At 44.3% G+C, this 22,443-nt stretch overlaps 1 protein-coding gene across 1 annotated transcript in view; it reads right to left on the bottom strand.

The window, feature by feature from the left end:
- The window catches only part of CHCHD3 (coiled-coil-helix-coiled-coil-helix domain containing 3), a 238,911-nt gene extending 216,769 nt beyond the window's left edge, over positions 1-22,142 (bottom strand). The window contains exons 1-2 of the mRNA XM_056573182.1: positions 21,914-22,142; positions 1,010-1,124 (exon numbers count right to left, since the gene is read on the bottom strand). Of these exons, the coding sequence (XP_056429157.1) occupies positions 1,010-1,124; positions 21,914-21,997 (199 nt within the window). The 5' untranslated portion in view covers positions 21,998-22,142. The remainder of the gene's footprint in view (positions 1-1,009; positions 1,125-21,913) is intronic.
- Between the last annotated feature and the right edge of the window lie 301 nt (positions 22,143-22,443).

Here is a 22,443-nt window from a genome sequence, read left to right as displayed (position 1 = left end):
GTAGAGGAACAGGAAAGCAGTAGAAAGAGGTATTTTTTTCTTTAATAAGATATACTAAAACATTTCTTTACATTTGATTATACTAGTAATTGTTGCAACGTTTTTCTAAAACAAATGTGACCATCTAAAAATGGTGTTGAAGAGCAAAATTTTACTGATTAAATGTAAAGAAACACAAAACTATTTGTTTTTAACTTTTAATGTTAAAATAGACATACTGATATTACACCACTAAAATTGGCACTGTTCTGGGAATAGGCTATGTCTGTAATGTTGTTAAAAGGGGTACTCCCCTGGAAAACATTTTTTTTTAATCAACTGGTGCCAGAAAGTTAAACAGATTTGTAAATGACTTCTATTACAAATCTTAATCCTTCCTGTACTTATCAGCTGTTGTATGCTCCACAGGAAGTTCTTTTCTTTTTTTAATTTCCTTTCTGTCTGACCACAGTGCTCTGTCCATTTTAGGAACTTTCCAGAGCAGGATAGTTTTGCTATGGGGGATTTGCTCCTACTCTGGACAGTTACTAAAAGTGACAGAGGTGTCAGCAGAGAGCACTGTGGTCAGACAGAAAGGAAGTTCAAAAAGAAAGGAACTTGCTGTGGAGCATACAGCAGCTGATAAGTACAGAAAGGATTAAGATTTTTTTATAGAAGTAATTTACAAGTCTGTTTAACTTTCTGGCACCAGTTGATTAAAAAAAAAAAAAAAAAAAAAAAATTATATATATATATATATATATATATATATATATATATATATATATATATATATATGTATGTTTTCGTGGGGAGTATTCTTTTTATTGTTGATGTGACAATTTATTGGTTATAAAGTATATATGGCTAGCCACACTGTAGAAAATTCAAATGTGACTCAAGTCAAATGTGGCTCAAAACAACTGGTATAAGGCAATAAACAAAGGAAAGGCGGCTCAGGTGACATCATTGTGAACCCCAGTATTAAGAATTCTAGATCAATGAGGTTTTACAGAAGACATACACATACCTGCATAACTACTAGAAATGGGCTGTTCAGTAGGAAGCTTTGGCTGTACAGGTGGTGGTGGTCTGGTAGAAGGAGAAGTCGGTTCTCTCATACGGTTGATAACATTATCAGACAGCTATTTAAAAAAAAAAAAAAAAAAAGTAAAGGAATGAATGTAAGTAACATAGCATTAGATCATAGTTGCCCACAGATTTACATTGGACACTGCAAATAAATAAAGGGGTTATCCGGCAAAAAGGTGTTTAGTAAACTTCACTTCCTGTGCTGGGGCACATTATGTCTCAATGTCGCTCAGCCAATCATTGGTCACAGCAGTTTTTCACCTTAGCCAATGATTGCCTGAAACGCAGTCTGACCTGCTGAGCCCAAGCACCAGAAAGATAAGTACGGAGGACAAGGAAGCAGCAATATCATGGGCTGCGGGGACAGAGTGAAAGGTAAGTATAGGGTGAAAAAAACGTTTTTTGCTAGATCTCACTTTACCCAGAATTATTTTCCAAATCAATTTCTTATCATTCCTAAATTGAAAGAGTCAAGGCAAATGTCCTAGAGCACTGCTGTGCAGGGATCTGTAACACAGCCCTATTCACTGTACAGCAGTGAAACTGAGCAGAAAAAATAATATGAAAAGACCACAGTGTAGTAGTGATTGTGAGGGCCCCTGTAATAGAACAGGCACATTCAGCAGCTTTTCAGTTGAAGGCCCACTGCTGTGCATGGATTGGATATGTAAAAATTGTTGAGAAACAAATCGCTGAAACCATAGGATATAAGATACAACTTGATATACCATGAACATAAGAGCTTACAGTCAAAAGGTAGCCATTCAAATAAGACGCTGTTAGCTAAACACAAGTTACCTTAGACTGGGCTCACACACAATATTTTGATCATTATTTCTAGCCAAAACCAGTTATGGAACGGACTAAGAGAAAAAAAAATATCACAGGCTGCAGAATGTCTAAAAAGACCCAATGATCAGCTGACAAACAAGCAAAGATTCATTGGCTGATCGCTGGGATCTTGCATCCTCAAAAAATCAGTCAGCCGCACATTTCCCATGTACAAATGCACAAATAACAACAATCCTGCAAATTGTTCATGCAGCCCTGTCTGCACAATAATTGTACAATTTTGTTACAGACTTTGCTATATTGCTATGAGGACATAAAAATGTAATCACTTGATTGCTAATACTGTTCAGTACTATGCAATAGCATAGTAGTGATCATTGCGATCTGCAATCTACTTGTTTGGTCGTCCAGAAGCCGTGGCCTGCTGTGCACAAAGCGATCGCAGCTCCTGAACGCACTTTATTTACAGGACGTAAATGTACGTCCTGGTGCATTAAGTACCAAGGCACCAGGAAACACATTTACTCCCAATGCCGAAAAAAATAAACATTTCTGCTAAATAAACATTGACTGCACTGCCATCAATGGTCCGCACAGTCCTAGAGCCAAAGTTCAGTAAAAGCCACTCAGACGAGTCTCCAATATGAAATATCTTCGGACGGCGATTCTGCAGTGTGAACTTACTCTTACAATTTACTAATAAAGAAAAGCTGTTCATGGATCATATAAAATTAGCACCTTAATACACATATGGTCAGGTTGTATGAAGCGTGCTTGATATTTGATGAGTATATTGGTTGTTGATGTCCAACAATAACCCTTTAGATGTAGCAAAGATGATTTCAGCATCTAAAGTCTAAAAATACATGTGCCGGCTAGCTCATAGTGCTGAATGGGACCTCCGCGGCACAACAGCTGACATGACTGATGTAAACATAGATAAAGATATTTGGTATGGTCATTAAATTTTAACAATGAAACCGCACAGTGAATTGTATAAACGTGAAAAAAATACCAAAGTCCAGAATTGTTGATATTTAGTCACTTCATATAGCAAAAAATATGTCCCAAATAAACAAAATGCTACAGATAAAAAACTACAGATCAAATAAAAATAAAAAATTTGCCCTCATACAGCCCCGTATACGAAAAAAATAAGTGTTCTAGGGATCAGAAGAGGAATATTTTAAAGAGGTACTCCCGTGGAAAACTTTTTTTTTTTTTTTAAATCAACTGGTGCCAGAAGTTAAACAGAATTGTAAATCACTTCTATTAAAAAAATCTTAATCCTTCCAGTACTTTTTATGGGCTGTATACTAAAGAGAAATCAAAAAAAGAAATACATTTCCTCTGATGTCATGACCACAGTGCTCCCTGCTGACCTCTGCTGTCCATTTTAGGAACTGTCCAGAGCAGCATATGTTTGCTATGGGGATTTTCTCCTGCTCTGGACAGTTCCTAAAATGGACAGCAGAGGTCAGCAGAGATCACTGTGGTCATGACATCAGAGGAAATGTATTTCTTTTTTGGATTTCTCTTCAGTACACAGGCCCTAAAAAAGTAATGGAAGGATTAAGATTTTTTTAATAGAAGTAATTTACAAATCTGTTTAACTTTCTGGCACCAGTTGATTTAAAAAAAAAAGTTTTCCACGGGTGTACCCCTTTAAGGACTCCGCCCATTTTGGCCTTAAGGGCTCAGCAAATTGAATTTTTATGTTTTAATTTTTTCCTCCTTGCCTTCTAAAAATCATATCTCTTTTATATTTTAATCCACAGACTAGTATGAGGGCTTGTTTTTGTGCGACCAGTTGTCCTAACAACATTACTCATTTTACCATAAAATATATGGCGCAACCAAAAAAATACTATTTATGTAGGGAAATTGAAAAGAAAACCTGCAAATCTTGGAAGGCTTCGTTTTCACGCTGTACAATTTAAAAATGACATGTTTTCTTTATTCTTTGGATCGATGATGATGATGATACCCATGATTACATACTTTTCTATTATTGTACCGCTTTAAAAAAAAAATAATAATTTTTGTACATTTAACCCCTTAAGGACTTAAGGATTTTTCAGTTTTTGCATTTTCGTTTTTTCCTCCTTACCTTTTAAAAATCATAACCCTTTCAATTTTCCACCTAAAAATCCATATGATGGCTTATTTCTTGCGCCATCAATTCTACTTTGTAATTACATCAGTCATTTTACCCCAAAATCCACGGCGAAACGGAAAAAAAAAATCATTGTGCGACAAAATCGAAGAAAAAATGCCATTGTGTAAATTTTGGGGGCTTCCGTTTCTACGCAGTGCATATTTCGGTAAAAATGACACCTTATCATTATTCTGTAAGTCCATAAGGTTAAAATGATACCCTACTTATATAGGTTTGATTTTGTCGTACTTCTGGAAAAAATCATAACTACATGCAGGAAAATTTATATGTTTAAAAACGTCCTCTTCTGACCCCCATAAGTTTTTTATTTTTCCACGCACAGTGCGGTATGTTCGGACTTTTTGATCACTTTTTATTCATTTTTTAATGGTATAAAAAGTGACCAAAATACGCTTTTTTGGACTTTGGAATTTTTTTGCGCGTACGCCATTGACCGTGCGGTTTAACCCCTTAACGACGCAGGATGTATATTTACGTCCTGCGCCGGCTCCCGTGATATGAAGCGGGATCGCGCCGCGATCCCGCATCATATCGTGTTGGTCCCGGCGCTAATCAACGGCCGGGACCCGCGGCTAATACCACACATCGCCAATCGCGGCGATGTGCGGTATTAACCCTTTAGAAGCGGCGGTCAAAGCTGACCGCCGCTTCTAAAGTGAAACTGAAAGTATCTCGGCTGCTCAGTCGGGCTGTTCGGGACCGCCGCGGTGAAATCGCGGCGTCCCGAACAGCTGATCGGACACCGGGAGGGCTCTTACCTGCCTCCTCGGTGTCCGATCGACGAATGACTGCTCCGTGCCTGAGATCCAGGGAGGAGCAGTCAAGCGCCGATAATGCTGATCACAGGCGTGTTAATACACGCCAGTGATCAGCATAGGAGATCAGTGTGTGCAGTGTTATAGGTCCCTATGGGACCTATAACACTGCAAAAAAAAAGTTAAAGAAAAGTGTTAATAAAGGTCATTTAACCCCTTCCCTAATAAAAGTTTGAATCACCCCCCTTTTCCCATAAAAAAAATAAAACAGTGTAAAAAAATAAATAAATAAACATATGTGGTATCGCCGCGTGCGTAAATGTCCGAACTATAAAAATATATCATTAATTAAGCCGTACGGTCAATGGCGTACGCGCAAAAAAATTCCAAAGTCCAAAAAAGCGTATTTTGGTCACTTTTTATAACATTAAAAAATTAATAAAAAGTGATCAAAAAGTCCGATCAAAACAAGAATCATACCGATAAAAACTTCAGATCACAGCGCAAAAAATGAGTCCTCATACCGCCCCGTACGTGGAAAAATAAAAAAGTTATAGGGGTCAGAAAATTAAATTTTTAAACGTATAAATTTTCCTGCATGTAGTTATGATTTTTTCCAGAAGTGCGACAAAATCAAACCTATATAAGTAGGGTATCATTTTAACTATATGGACCTACAGAATAAAGATAAGGAGTAATTTTTACCGAAATATGCACTGCGTAGAAACGGAAGCCCCCAAAAGTTACAAAATGGCGGGTTTTTTTCGATTTTGTCGTACAATGATTTTTTTTTCCGTTTCGCCGTGCATTTTTGGGTAAAATGACTAATGTCACTGCAAAGTAGAATTGGCGACGCAAAAAATAAGCCATAATATGGATTTTTAGGTGGAAAATTGAAAGGGTTATGATTTTTAAAAGGTAAGGAGGAAAAAACGAAAGTGCAAAAACGGAAAAATCCTGAGTCCTTAAGGGGTTAATTAACTATATATTTTTATAGTTCGGACATTTACGCATGCGGCGATACCACGTTTATTTTTATTTACAGGTTTTTTTTATGGGAAAAGGGGGGTGATTCAAACTTTTATTAGGGAAGGGGTTAAATGATCTTTATTAACACTTTTTTTTTTACTTTTTTTTTCGCAGTGTTATAGCTCCCATAGGGACCTATAACACTGCACACACTGATCTTCTATATAGATCACTGGCGTGTATTAACACGCCTGTGATCAGTGTTATCGGCGCTTGACTGCTCCTGCCTGGATCTCAGGCACGGAGCAGTCATTCGCCGATCGGACACCGAGGAGGCAGGTAAGGGCTCTCCCGGTGTCCGGTAAGCTGTTCGGGATGTCGCGATTTCACCGCGGCGGTCCCGAACAGCCCGACTGAGCACCCGGGATACTTTCACTTTCACTTCAGACGCGGCGGTCAGCTTAAGTACCACCATAAGGGGTTAACACCTTAACGACGCAGGGCGTATATTTATGTCCTGCTCCCGCGATATAACACGGGGTCACGCTGTGACCCTGCGTCATATCAGGTCGGTCCCGGCGGCCATCAATGGACGGGACCCGCGGCTAATACCAGACATCACCGATAGTGGTGATACCCGGTATTAACCCAACTGTTGCATAACTAAAAGTCCTAGCATGCCCTTTGGCTGTCCGGGCATGCTGACAGTTGTAGTTTTTTGCAACAGCTGGAGGCACACTGGTCGCCGCGTCTGAAGGGTTCATGCAGGGCATCAGTGATGTCCTGCATTAGCCGCGTATCCCGGCCGTTGATAGCCGCCGGGACTGACCCGATATGACGCGGGGACACCGCGTGACCCCGCGGCATATGGCGCATGCCGGCGGGGGACGTAAATATACGTCCTTCGTTGTTAAGGGGTTAAAATATCTCTATTTTGCTGACCTATTACTTTTTCTTTTTTCCGTATAAGCAGCGGTATTTTTTGCTTGTGATCTGTACTTTTTATTGATACCACATTTGCATATATTAAACTTTTAATACATTTTTTATAAATTTTTTTGGGAATAAAATATTACAAAAAAGCAGCAATTATTGACTTTTTTTTTACGTTCATGCTGTTCACCATACTGGATCATTAACATTATAGTTTAATAGTTTGGATATTTTCACATGTGGTGATACCAAATATGTTTATTAATTTTATATACATATATTTTTTTATCTATAGCAATCACTTGATTGCTAATACTGTTCAGTGCTATGCATAGGGCATAGCACTGATCAGTGTTATCGGTCATCTTGTGCTCTGGTCTGCACGATCTCAGACCAGAGAAGAAGACCCCTGGAGACGTCCGGAGGCAAGTGAGGGAACCTCCAGCCGCCATGCTGGATGATCGGATCCCCATGGCAGCGCTGCAGGCGATCCGATCATCCATTTTCGTGATCTGTATTGATCACGGCATCTGAGGGGGTCATGTATAGGATGTAAATGTACATCCTGGTGCGTTAAGTACCACCGCAACAGGATGTACATTTACGTCCTGAGTCAATAAGAGGTTAACACCTTAACGACGCAGGACGTATATTTACGTCCTGCGCCGGCTCCCGCGATATAACACGGGGTCATGCTGTGACCCTGCGTCATATCGGATCGGTCCCGGCGGCCATCAATGGACGGGACCCGCGGCTAATACCAGACATCACCGATCGTGGTGATACCCGGTATTAACCCTTCAGACACGGTGATCAAAGTTGACCGCCCATCTGAAGTGAAACCGAAAACATCTCGGCAGCTCAGTCGGGCTGTTTGGGACCGCCGCAGTGAAATTGCAGCGTCCCAAACAGCTTGCGGGAAACCAGGAGGATCCCTACCTGCATGCTCAGTGCCTGAGATCCAGACAGGAGCAGTCGAGCGGCGATAACACTGATCAATGCATGGCAGTGATCAATGTAGGAAATCAGTGTGTGCAATATTATAGCCTTATGGGGCCTATAACATTGCAAAAAAAAAAAAACCTTTCCCATAAAGAAAAAAAACTATGTAAATAAATATACACATGTGGTATCGCCGCGTGTGTAAATGTCCATACTATAAAAATATATTGTTAATTAAACCGCACGGTCAATGGCGTAAACGTACAAAAAATTCCAAAGTCCAAAATAGCGTGTTTTTGGTCACTTTTTATACCATTAAAAAAATTAATAAAAATCAATCAAAAAGTCCGATCATAACAAAAATGGCAGAGCAAATGGATAGATCAGCTCCCCAACAAAGCGTCCCGTCCACAGCACGGCAGGTGCTTGGCAACACCAACACCCAAGAAAAAGAGAAAAGTGCCAGCGTGGAAATTTGCAAAGTCCCTTTTTAACTTTTAAAAATCATAACTCTTTCAAGGGTATATGCCAAGAGTAATAGTTTTGCAACAACTGAAGGCACACTGGTTGCGAAATATAGATTTTGTTACCTAACTCAGTGGTTCGCAACCAGTATGCCTCCAGCTGTCACAAACTACAACTCCCAACATGCACTGATAGACCGTAGGCACACTGGTTGTGAAACACTGAGTTAAGTAACAAACTCCCAGTGTTTTGCAACCAATGTGCCTCCAGTTGTTGCATAACTACAATCCCCAGCATGCACGGGCAACCAAAGGGCATGCTGGGAGTTTTAGTAGTATGCCTCCAACTGTTGCATAACTAAAAGTCCTAGCATGCCCTTTGGCTGTCCGGGCATGCTGACAGTTGTAATTTTTTGCAACAGCTGGAGGCACACTGGTTGCGAAACACTGAGTTAAGTAACAAACTGAGTGTTTTGCAAACAGTGTGCCGCCAGCTGTTGCATAACTACAACAACCTGCATACATGATAGCCAAAGGGCATGCTGGGAGTTGTAGTTTTGCAATAGCTGGAGGTTCGCCCCCACATGTGAATGTACAGGCTACATTCACACGGGCAGGATTACAGCGAGTTTCTCACTGCAAGTTTGAGATACAGCAAATTTTCCGCTGCAGCTCAAACTCCCAGCGGGAAACTCGCTTAAACACCTACACGTGTAAATGTACCCTAAAAACACTACACTACAAACACAAAAGAAAGGGTAAAACACCAGATATATCCCTACACCATGGGTGTCAAACATGCGGCCAACAATGAATATTTTTGCGGCCCGGGCAGAGCCGGTGCTTGCCCTGCAGTGGCGGATCCCCCCATCACTGTTAAGGACATCCCCAGTCAACTCTCAGTGGTTTAAAAACACAGGGGCTGCCGGGAGATAGCGCATGCCGGGACATCACTGACGTCCCGTGCGTGCGCCCATAGCAACGGAGGCGCGGAGGAGCAAAACATGGAGGTGGAAGACGTGCGCTGGCCAGCATGTTAAGTGACCAGCGGCACATCAGCTTCGGTGCTCAGACCACCGCTCCTCCGGTCCCGGGACCTACTGCTATGGCCGGACCGGAGGATTGGTGGCCAGACCACTGAAGTGGGACAGTACACAGGCATACAGCCTCCAGCCATACACTGTATATGGCTGAAGGCTGTATGTCTGTGGGGGAACATACTGCCCCGAATATTGGGGGGGGGGGGGGGGGGGGGGGGAATTATACTGCCAACCTAATGTGGGGGAACTATACTGCCAACCTAATGTGGGGGAACTATACTGCCAACTAGGGTTGCACGATTTGGGGAAAATGTGCAATTGCGATTATGGGGGTAAATATTGCGATTTCGATATGCAATTGCGATATAATAAACAGATGGTGAAATCCCCCAATTTCATGTCCAATCGCCCATTTTATATAGCCATTCACCTTATACTATGAAGGAAATGGCTAGATGAAGTGGGGGGGGGGGGGGATTGGCTATAGGAAGGGAAATAGCTATATGAATTGGGAATGGGCTATAGAAGTGGAATGGGCTATATTACATGAGGGGAATGGCTATTGGAGTGGAATGGTTATAGGAGGGAAATAGCTACATTACATGAGGAGAATGGCTAAAGGAGGATAATGGGCTATAAAACATGAGGGGAATGGGCTATATGAAATGAGGGGAATAGATATATAAAATTCATAAAGCCATTCTCCTTATTTCATATATCCCATTCCCCTACTATATCCATTCCCATGATTTCACATATCCCATTCCCCTACTATAGACCTTCTTCTCCTGTAGCCATCCCCCTCCTGTTATATAGCCCTCCCCCTTCTATAGCCATTCTCCTCCTATAGCCATGAAATGGGGAATCATTTATTTAAATCCTCCTCTATTTCATGTCATCAGGGGTGTGGAAATAAAAAAAAAATAAAAAAAAAATACTTGTCCAAGGGACTAAAGCGGAACACAATCTACTTGTCCCTCAAGAAAATCCACTTATCCTGGTAGATGAAATAATTTCAACCAAAATAGTACGATCCCCCCCACTAGACCACCAGGGATGGATATAAGATCCCTTTAGACACTGCTGTCAACTTAGACAGAGGTGATCTAATGGTTTAATAGCGGCCACAGTGATCGCAGCGTGCCAGTCTATTAGTGGCGGGAGAGCTGCAGCTCCTTTTACACCCGAGGCAAGCCCCCCCCCATCTGACCCCTATAACGCCAATTTTTCCATATACAGGGATGTATGAGGGTAATCTGATGTGCCGTGAACTGTAGTTTTTATCGGAACCATTTATTATCAAAACTTTTATTAGAAAAGGGGCTTATTCCCATATATACGCACTTTTTAAAATATTTTAATCACTATTTTCCAGTCTTCATAGGGACTTATACACGGAGTCTTTTGATTGGAAAACACTGAACGCCGCTGTGTTACTGGGGGGGGTTCTGCTTCTCCAGTTTATGTGGTGCATTTTATTTACTCTAATTTATGTGTCAGAAAATGCTGGAAGTTGCATTTAGTTTCTAGATAACTACAACTCCCAGGATGCCCTGATACAGCCTATGGTTGTGTGGGTGTTGCAGCATGTTGCACTGTATAGTAGTACAGTTAAGGTTATTGTGTAACATGCTGGGAGTTGTAGTTTTGGTTCGTGTCAGCTGCAGAGCCATAGGCTGTGTCAAGGAATACTGGGAATTGCAGTTAGTATCTACAACACCCAGCATGCCCTGATGCAGCCTATGGCTCTGCAGCTGACCAGAATCAAAACTACAACTCCCAGCATGTTACACTTTATAGTTCTACAGTTCAGGTTATGGTGCAACATGCTGGGAGTTGTAGTTTTGGTTTGGGCGTGTTTGCGTGCATCCGTGGGGCTCATGAGTATGAAGGGGGCAGTATTCTGGTGGTGCAATTTAGTGTGGGTGGCCAGAAGCCACTAAAAATAAATTTAAAAAATTAGATACCACAACTGGGGGCAGTACTTGTCAGTCCGCCCCTGTACAAAACATAAATGCATACACACACATATACATACACCGGCCACTGCCCCCTATATTATACATTACATTCATACATACAGTCACATCATACATACACCCGCCGCTGCCCCCATCATACATTACATACACAGACACCATACACATACACACATCCATCATACACACATCACACATACACTCACACCATACATATGCACACATCATACATACACCCGCCGCTGCCCTACCCAATCATACATTACATACACAGACATACACATATCATATATACACACATCATGTATACACACAGACATCATACACACATCATATATACACTCACACCATACATATACAAACATCATACATACACCCGCCACTGATATCCCCCCTAATCATACATTACATACATATACAATCACGCTTCCCGCCGCCTGCATGCTCAGCCTCCTCACCTGAGCTTCACACCCCCGCTCTACATTACACAGGAAGCAGGGGGAGAGCGAGGACGTCCACAGCTCGGTACACAGCTCAATCCCCTCCCACACACACAGCTCGGTTCACAGCTCGGTACACAGCTCAATCCCCTCCCCCGCACACAGCTCCACCCCCCTCCCCTGCTCTGTCTCCACGTTCTGTTGCTCCCTCCCATGCAGCTGCCATAACAACACCATAGAGCACTGGGAGGAAGGAACTTTAAATCACTTCCTCCCAGCGCTAGGCACTGCTGGGAGGAGCAACGTTCCACACACGCTGGCAATCAGCTGATGCTGGAGCAGCAGTACATACAAAATCAGCTGGGACACGTGAAGCCGGGGCGAGCTGCCACCGCTAACGCCACGAAAGCCTTCAAACCCGCACAACCAGAGCCGTCAGACCAGCCGCTGCCGGAGACAGTTAACCCGTGGCCGCAGTAATAATTGCATCATTTTTCCAAGGCCAATATCGACATATCACAATCTGCAATTATCGCGCTTCGATTGCAGTTGCGATATATCGTGCAGTCCTACTGCCAACCAAATGTGTGGGAACTATACTGCACCTAATGTGTGGGAACTATCCTGCACCTAATGTGGGGGCCTCGTATTGACGTTCGCTCACGTCACGTCATGCTCCCAGAATTCAAGGGCCGGCGTTACTACGTCCTTTTTTGAATGCAGCCCACATAAAAACGTAAACCTTGTTTTTTTGGCCCATGTTAGCCTTTGAGTTCGACATGCTTGCCCTACACAGTTTCACTAAAATGCTGGTGTTACCCTAAATTTTTATTTCCACAAGGGAATATAGGAAAAGACCTCAAGTTGAGTAAGTACATTCCCCATATGTGGATGTAAAGTTGGGCTTTTGGAGAGAAAATTTGTCTGGAATTGAAGGCCATGTGTGTTTACAAAGCCCCCATGGTGCCAGAACAATGGACAATGTGACCCCATTTTGGTAACTACACCCGTCACATAATGTAATAAGGGGTACAGTGAGCATTTACACCCCACAGGTGTCTGACAGATTTTTGGAACAGTGGTCTGAGAAAATGAAAAATTTAATTTTTCATTTGCACAGGCTACTGTTCCAAAGATCTGTGAAACGCCAGTGGGGTGTAAATGCTCACTGCACCCCTTATTACATTCCATGAGGGGTGTAGTTTCCAAAATGGGGCCACACGTGGGGGGGTGATCACTGTTGAGGCACATGGGGACTTTGCAAATGCACATGGCCCCCGAACAAATTCTCTCTCCAAAAGCTCAATGGCGCTCCTCTTCTGAGCATTGTAGTTCGCCCGCAGGGCACTTCACATCCACATATGTGAAGTGGGGGGCATTTTCTCCTATTACCCCTTGTAAAAATGCAACCAGCATTTTAGTGAAGACATTTTTTTTTTCATTTACACATCTGACTTTAACGAAAAGTCGTCAAACACCTGTGGGGTGTTAAGGCTTACTGTACCCCTTGTTACGTTCCTTGAGGGGTATAGTTTCCAAAATAGTATGCCATGTGTTTTTTTTTTTTTTGCTATTCAGGTACCATAGGGGCTTCCTAAATGGGACATGCCCCCCAAAAACCATTTCAGCAAAATTTGCTTTCCAAAAGCCAAATGTGACTCCTTCCATTCTGAGCATTGTAGTGCGCCCGCAGTGCAGATGTCCACACATGGGGTATTTCCATACTTAGAAGAAATAGGGTTACAAATTTGGGGGGGGGGGGGCATTTTCTCCTATTAACCCTTGTCAAAATGTACAATTTGGGGAAAAACCAGTAGTATGCCAGGTGTTTTTTTTTTTTGCTGTTATGGAACCATGGGGGCTTCCTAAATGCGACATGCCCCCCAAAAACAATTTCAGCAAAATTCACTCTCCAAAATCCCATTGTTGCTCCTTCCCTTCTGAGCCCTCTATTGCACCCACAGAGCACTTTACATCCACATATGAGGTATTTCCTTACTCGAGAGAAATTGGGTTACAAGTTTTGGGGGTATTTCTCTCCTTTTACTTATTTTAAAAATTCAAAAAATGGCTCTATAACAAAATGTGAGTGGAAAAAGAATACAAGAATGTGACAGAAGGGGAAGAGGGGGGGGGGATGTGAAAGAAAGGGGAGGGGAGGAGAATGTGACGGGGGGGGGGGAGGAGAATGTGACGGGGGGGGGGGGAGGAGAATGTGACGGGGGGGGGGGGGGGAGGAGAATGTGACGGGGGGGGGGGGAGGAGAATGTGACGGGGGGGGGGGGGAGGAGAATGTGACGGGGGGGGGGGGGAGGAGAATGTGACGGGGGGGGGGGGGAGGAGAATGTGACGGGGGGGGGGAGGAGAATGTGACGGGGGAGGGAGGAGAATGTGACGGGGGGGGAGGAGAATGTGACGGGGGGGGGGGAGGAGAATGTGACGGGGGGGGGGGAGGAGAATGTGACGGGGGGGGGGGGGAGGAGAATGTGACGGGGGGGGGGAGGAGAATGTGACGGGGGGGGGAGGAGAATGTGACGGGGGGGGGAGGAGAATGTGACGGGGGGGGGAGGAGAATGTGACGGGGGGGGGGGAGGAGAATGTGACGGGGGGGGGAGGAGAATGTGACGGGGGGGGGGAGGAGAATGTGACGGGGGGGGGAGGAGAATGTGACGGGGGGGGGGAGGAGAATGTGACGGGGGGGGGGGAGGAGAATGTGACGGGGGGGGGGGAGGAGAATGTGACGGGGGGGGGGGAGGAGAATGTGACGGGGGGGGGGGGAGGAAAATGTGACGGGGGGGGGAGGAGAATGTGACGGGGGGGGGAGGAGAATGTGACGGGGGGGGGAGGAGAATGTGACGGGGGGGGGAGGAGAATGTGACGGGGGGGGGGGAGGAGAATGTGACGGGGGGGGGGGAGGAGAATGTGACGGGGGGGGGAGGAGAATGTGACGGGGGCGGGGGAGGAGAATGTGACGGGGGCGGGGGAGGAGAATGTGACGGGGGCGGGGGAGGAGAATGTGACGGGGGCGGGGGAGGAGAATGTGACGGGGGCGGGGGAGGAGAATGTGACGGGGGCGGGGGAGGAGAATGTGACGGGGGCGGGGGAGGAGAATGTGACGGGGGGCGGGGGAGGAGAATGTGACGGGGGCGGGGGAGGAGAATGTGACGGGGGCGGGGGAGGAGAATGTGACGGGGGCGGGGGAGGAGAATGTGACGGGGGCGGGGGAGGAGAATGTGACGGGGGCGGGGGAGGAGAATGTGACGGGGGCGGGGGAGGAGAATGTGACGGGGGCGGGGGAGGAGAATGTGACGGGGGCGGGGGAGGAGAATGTGACGGGGGCGGGGGAGGAGAATGTGACGGGGGCGGGGGAGGAGAATGTGACGGGGGGGGAGGAGGAGAATGTGACGGGGGGAGGAGGAGAATGTGACGGGGGGGAGGAGGAGAATGTGACGGGGGGAGGAGGAGAATGTGACGGGGGGAGGAGGAGAATGTGACGGGGGGAGGAGGAGAATGTGACGGGGGGAGGAGAATGTGACGGGGGGGAGGAGAATGTGACGGGGGGAGGAGAATGTGACGGGGGGGAGGAGAATGTGACGGGGGGGAGGAGAATGTGACGGGGGGAGGAGAATGTGACGGGGGGAGGAGAATGTGACGGAGGGAGATGTGAAATAGGCGGTGGGCATAAAATGGGTAGGTAGATGTGAAATGGAGGCGATTGGACATGAAATGGGGGGGGGGGGCAGGGATTTCGCAATTTTTTTATTATATTAAAATCGCAATATCTTGGCCCAAAATCTCACATTTTCCCCATATCGTGCAGCGCTAATATATATATATTTATTATACTGTACCCAGCATTGCCCGTTTTTTCCTTCCTAATCCTTGTTGGGGAGGAAAATCAACAAAGAAGGAAGGTTTTGACTTCATATCCCGTTCTCATATATTGTTGTCATATCCCAACGCCATAGCCCATTGTCATATCTCGACCCCATATCCCGTCCTCATATCTCAACCTCCTAGCCCGTCCTTATGTCCCATCCTCATATCCTGTCCTCAGGTGGGACTGATTTGTGATGAAGATCTTGTAAGCTGAAAATAGAAGGGGATGTGGCTTTGTGGGACTGGGCGCGATTTGCAAGCCAGACCGATGCACAAAAAGGTAGATAATAAAAGGGGTGGGGCTTAAACTGTGGACATATCTTTGTGAGATGGGGTGTGGCTTGCAAGCCGGATTGGCACATTCACCAGGAGATGCAGAGCAAGGTACTGGAAGTCCCATATACTTGCATGGGACTTTAAACAAAAAACCCATCTTTTATATAAAGGGTGTGCGTAAGGGTTAATTTAACTATCATATATTTTTATTTGACATATAAGTAATATATGTGTACCAGGTATTATTGAAATATCTCCAGCCGTTTGGAAGTTATGTGGGAACATACATTTCCCATTTATTTGCATGGGACTTTAAAGGGGTACTCCGGCCCCAAGACATCTTATCCCCTATCCAAAGGATAGGGGATAAGATGTCTGATCGCGGGGGTCCCGTGGCTGGGGACCCCCGCAATCTAGCATGCATTGCCATCACGCCACCTCCCATAGACTTGCATTGAGGGGGCGGGGCGTGATGTCGCACAGGGGTCGGGAGGCATAACACAGAGCCTCCAGCGCTTCCTGCAGTGCTTACAGGTGGGTACTGCATGCTAGGGGGTAGGCAGTGGCGGGACCCCCGCGATCAGACATCTTATCCATACCGACCTCATATACCGTCCTCATATCATGTACTCAGTTGGGACTGATTTGTGATGAAGATATTGTAAGCTGAAAATAGAAGGGAACGTGGCTTTGTGGGACTGGGCGTGATTTGCAAGCCAGGCCAATGCACAAAAAAATTAAAATGTGGGCGTGGCTGTCAGATGGGGTGTGGCTTGCAAGCCGGATTGACACATTCACCAGGAGATGCAGAGCGGAGCTTGTGGAGTAAGGTACTTGAAGTCCCGTACACTTGCATGGGACTTGAAACAAAAAAAACATCTTTTATATAAGCGTGTAAGTAAGGGTTAATTTAACTATCATATTTTTTTTATTTGACATATAAGTAATATGTGTACCAAGTATTATTGAAATATCTCCAGCCGTACGGAAGTTATGTGGGAACATACATTTCCCATTAATTTGCATGGGACTTTAAACAAAAACCCTTACACTCACAAATGGAGGTAGTTAAGGGTTAAATTAACTATCCTATATTTTAAGTGGACATATAAATAACATGTGACCAAGCATTATCGAAATATCTCCAGCCGTTTGGAAGTTATGCAGTAACATATATTTCCCATAGACTTGTATGGGACCTTAACCCCTTAAGGACTCAGGGTTTTTCCGTTTTTTTCCTCCTTACCTTTTAAAAATCATAACCCTTTCAATTTTCCACCTAAATATCCATATTATGGCTTATTTTTTGCATCACAAATTCTACTTTGCAGTGACATTAGTCATTTTACCCAAAAATTCACGACGAAATGGAAAAATCATTGTGCGACAAAATCGAAGAAAAAACGCCATTTTGTAAATTTTGGGGGCTTCCGTTTCTACGCAGTGCATATTTCGGTAAAAATTACACCTTATCTTTATTCTGTAGGTCCATAAGATTAAAATGATACCCTACTTATATAGGTTTGATTTTGTCGTACTTCTGGAAAAAATCATAACTACATGCAGGAAAATGTATACGTTTAAAAAATGTCCTCTTCTGACCCCTATAACTTTTTTATTTTTCCACGTATGGGGCGGTATGACTCCTCATATTTTGCGCCGTGATCTGAAGTTTTTATCGGTACGATTTTTGTTTTGATCTGACTTTTTGATCCCTTTTTATTCATTTTTTAATGGTATAAAAAGTGACCAAAAGACGCTTTTTTGGACTTTGGAATTTTTTTGCGCGTACGCCATTGACCGTGCGGTTTAATTAACAATATATTTTTATAGTTCGGACATTTACGCACGCGGCGATACCACATATGTTTATTTTTATTTACACTTTTATTTTTTTTATGGGAAAAGGGGGGTGATTCAAACTTTTATTAGGGAAGGGGTTAAATTATCTTTATTAACACTTTTTTTTTAAAAATTTTTTTGCAGTGTTATAGCTCCCATAGGGACCTATAACACTGCACACACTGATCTCTCATCCTGATCACAGGCGTGTATTAACACGCCTGTGATCAGCGTTATCGGCGCTTGACTGCTCCTGCCTGGATCTCAGGCACGGAGCAGTCATTCGCCGATCGGACACCGAGGAGGCAGGTAAGGGCCCGGTGTCCTGCAAGCTGTTCGGGACGCCGCGATTTCACCGCGGCGGTCCCGAACAGCCCTACTGACTATCCGGGATACTTTCACTTTCGCTTTAGAAGCGCCGGTCAGCTTTGACCGCCGCTTCTAAAGGGTTAATACCGCACATCGCCGCGATCGGCGATGTGTGGTATTAGCCGCGGGTCCCGGCCGTTGATGAGCGCTGGGACCGACGCGATGTGATGCGGGGTCGCTTCATATCGCGGGAGCCGGCGCAGGACGTAAATATACGTCCTGCGTCGTTAAAGGGTTAAACAAACCCCCCCCCTCCTGACAAATGGGGGTGAGTAAGGGTTAAATTACCCATCCTATGTTTGTTATTGACATATAAGTAACATGTGTGCTAAGTTTCATGTAAATATCTTTAGCCTTTTGGATGTTTTTTTTTTTTATACATATCTATATATGTATCTATCTATCTATCTATCTATATATATATACACATACACACAGAGTTCAAAACGGGTCTGGATGGTTTTTTGGAGAATAATAATAACATTGCTGGTTATGTATACTAGATATTTAGGGACAGAACCTTGATCCAGAGATTTATTCTGATGCCATATTTGGAGTCTGGAAGGAATTTTTACCTCTAGGATGAGGGTTTTTTGCCTTCCTCTGGATCAACTCAGTAGGGACTCATTAGGGATATAGGTTGAACCTTACTAACTATGGGGGAGATTTATCATAACCAGTGCAGAGGAAAAGTTGTCCAGTTGCCAATAGCAACCAATCAGATCGATTCTTTCATTTTGCAGAGGCCTTGTTAAAAGAGAAAGAAGCGATCTGATTGGTTACTATGGGCAACTGTGCAACTTTTCTTCTGCACAGATTATGATAAATCTCCCCATATGTTACCATGTTACACACATTGGCCCTTATCTACTAAGAGTGGAGTGTAGGTTTCTTTGTGGGTTTTAATTCCCTACAATTTATTTTCCACGGTATTTACTAAGGTTTCCCTACATTTTCCACTTTCCCTACATTTTTTTTTTTTTTTTTTTTTTTTTTTACACATGCTCTGATCTGTTGGGTTTTCCTCAGCTCAAATCCACCACATTTTCTGTGGAAACCTTAGTAAATATGTTGGGTTTTTGTGAAAATGTCGGGAACGCGCCCCTTTTCTGAAACCTGCCCCCTTTTCCCTGCGGCCACGCCCCTTTTTTGGGTTCTCTTGGCAAAATGGAGAGTTAGTCGGGTCTTTTTAAATTCTGGCGCACAATCTGGCGCAGACAGAATTTCTGGCGCAATGCGACAGGATCTGGCGAACAACCCAACAAAACATTTCGGCTTTGCAATAGTTAATGACGGCCATTGAGTTTATATATATATATATATATATATATATATATATATATATGGGCTAAACACAAAAATAAGATGTACATGATCAGGGTGAGGAACTGAGTAACACAACAGTTTTTATTATTTGGGGGAGATAATAGGTACACTAGAAGGACTCCGGATTTTTCAGTTTTTTGCAATTTTTTTTCCTCCTCACCTTCTAAAAATCATAACGCTTTCAGTTTTTCAGCTACAGATCTATATGAAGGCTTGTTTTATGCGCTACCAATTTTATTTTGTAATTAAATCAATCATTTCACAACAAAATCTATGACAAATCAAAAAAAAAACATTTGTGGGACAAAATTTAAAAAAAAAAAATGCCATTTTGTCATTTTTAACGGTTTTGGTTCTACACAGAGCACTGATGGTAAAAATGACACCTTATCTTTATTCTGTAGGATACCCAATTTATGTAGGTTTTATTTTGTTTTACTACTTTAAAAAAATAAGAAACTACATGCACCAAAATGAGTATGTTTAAAATTGTCATCTTCTGACCCCTAGAACTTTTTTTGTTTTTCCGCATACAGGGCGCTATGAGAGCTAATTTTTTGCTCCGTGGTCTGTAGTTTTTATCGGTACCATTTTTGTTTTGATGTGACTTTTTGATTGCTTTGTATTAGTTTTTTTTAGAGTATTATAAAAATGGCCAAAAAGGCAATTTTGGACTTTTGAATTTTTCTTTACGTATACGTCATTGACCGAGCAATTTAATTAACGCTATACAGTGATCCCCCGACCTGCGATGGCCCCGCCAGACGATAATTTCAACATCTCTCAGAAGCCATCGAATATTGAAGGCAGCATCAACATACGATGCTTTTGTATGTCGGGGCCATCGCATAAACGGTTATCTGGCAGCACAGACTGTTTCAGCTACCGCCGGATAGCCATTTAAGGTGCCCCATGTGGTCCGGTGATGGTCACTCACCTGTCCCCAATGTTCCGGACCGTCCTCTTCGGGCTCCGCTGCATCGCCGTCGCTCTCCGTCGTCATCACGTCACCGCGCACACCGTCCAGTCATCCAATAGGAGCGGCGTGCTCAACGACGTGATGACGGTGATGAAGAGGGACGATCCCGGCCAGCAGAGACGGTCCAGAGCAGCGGACACACCCTGGGGACGCGGCGACAGCGATGGAGGGCGACATCCAGGGCAGCAGTGACGGTCCGGAGCGGAGGGGACAGGTGAGTACAACTTCCTATACTTTCCATTGCACAGATCCCTCAACATACGATGGTTTCAACTAACGATGGTTCATTTGGAACCAATTACCATTGTATGTTGAGGGATCACTGTATTTTTATAGTTGAGACATTTACACACGCGGAGATACCATATACGTTTATATTTATTATGTTTACATATTTTTATATGGAACTTGGGAAATGGGGGGTGATTTTAACTTTTAGTATGGAAGGAGTCAATTCACATTTATTAACTTTTTTTAACATTTTGAAAAATGTTTTTACTTTGATCAATGCGTTTAAGGGGTTAATGCCAGGCATCACCGCGATCAGTGATGTCGGGCATTAGACACAGGTCCCGGCCGTTGTTAGCTACCGGGACCACCCCCGCTTTGACGCAGAGTCAGCCCGTGACCCTGCGTTATGGCAGGGGAGCGGGTGCAGGGCGTACAGGTATGCTCTGCGTCCTGAAGAGGTTAAAGTGTACCTGTCATCTGAAAAAAATGTTGATATATTGTAGAGACTTATCAAAAGTTTCGATCTGTCAGGGGTCGAAGTGTTCAATCCCAAGAATGAGCCGGGAGAAGTCCGTGCTTAGTGCGTTCTCTCCTGGCTCTGTGTCACATGACCTGGCCAAGACTCATAATGCAATCCTATGCGGCCGTCCGGGTCTCAAACACAGAGCAAGGAGAGAAGTGCATGCCCACACATTTCACCTTGCTCATTCTTGTCTTCTCAACACTATAAAGTTTTTTTTTTTTAATGTCCCCAGGACCCTTATGCAGATTTTGCCTTCCCTTTGAAGTAAAAATCTGTAAAGAACCTGCAGCATATCTAACACCAAAACTGACATGCCATGAATCTAACATCCACACCGTAGGTCAGTTTCGGCTCAGATTTGGTTCCACTGTGTGCGGATGAGATTTTATAAGTCTCATCCATATCTCTGCTACTGTAAATGCTGCAGATTTTCTGCACAGAACTTCTGCAGCACATTGGCCATGTGTAATACAGGTCCCTGATAGTATTCTTCATGCATGGCCTACCATGGGAAAAGACAACCTTGAGAAGGTCATATAGTGAGATGAGAGAAGTTCACCTTCAGTCACTAGAGCAGTGTTTTTCAAACAGTGTGTCTTCAGCTGTTGCAAAACTACAACTCCCAGCATGCTACACTACCCTGGAGTGAAGACTGTATCCCCTATACCCTCCCTGAGCACACACATCACACATAACACTGGTGCATTTCACAGAAGAGCAAAAAGTTTATTTCTATGACACATACACATGTATTAGTACTGGGGCAGCCGTAAAGCGCTGTGCTGCCGCTCCTCAGCTACAGCAGCACATGGGCACCCTGCTGCCACAGGCGGGACGTACACAAGGTGTGAGGTGACCTGGTCACAGACTACAGCCTGCACTGCCATGTGTGATGCCCTTGTCCAGTCCTCCGCCATCACTCACCCGGATTCCTTTCACCACCGTGATGTTATCGTTCTCGTCCGCCTCAAAGGAGACTCTTCTGGTGCTGCTGCCGCCGCCTCCCATGTCACACGGTCCGCCTGACAGCAACTATCCCAGGGACAGCAGCCGGGTCACACAGAACAGGCCGCAACAAGGGGACACCAGCCGGCAGCAGCTCATCAACTACAACGCCGCTGATTGGCCGCTGGTGATGACGCCACGCCCACATGTGATGAAACTGGCTTCTCATTGGTGGGCGGAGTACTGGATAAGTTTCTCTACTCTTGAAAGTGGTTCCAGCCACGGCTGTATGCATGTACTGGGTAAAGGGAACCGAAAGAACCTGCTCTGCGGGATATCCTGTTGGCTGTCCTATGTTGGTACCTGGCTAATTCTTATGCTTCGTCTTATTGTATTTCCCTGTGAGCTCAGAAGCAGAGCCAATGGGCTGAGACCGAAGCTGCTATTTAACCCTATAGATGCCGCGGTCAGTACAGACCGCAGCATCTATAGGACTGACCGGGGGAGGG

Source organism: Hyla sarda, chromosome 4 (genome assembly GCF_029499605.1).
Source record: "Hyla sarda isolate aHylSar1 chromosome 4, aHylSar1.hap1, whole genome shotgun sequence".
NCBI classification, from domain to species: Eukaryota; Metazoa; Chordata; class Amphibia; order Anura; family Hylidae; genus Hyla; species Hyla sarda.
Note: the sequence above shows the minus strand (reverse complement) of the source record. Positions and strands in the feature narration are given on the sequence as shown.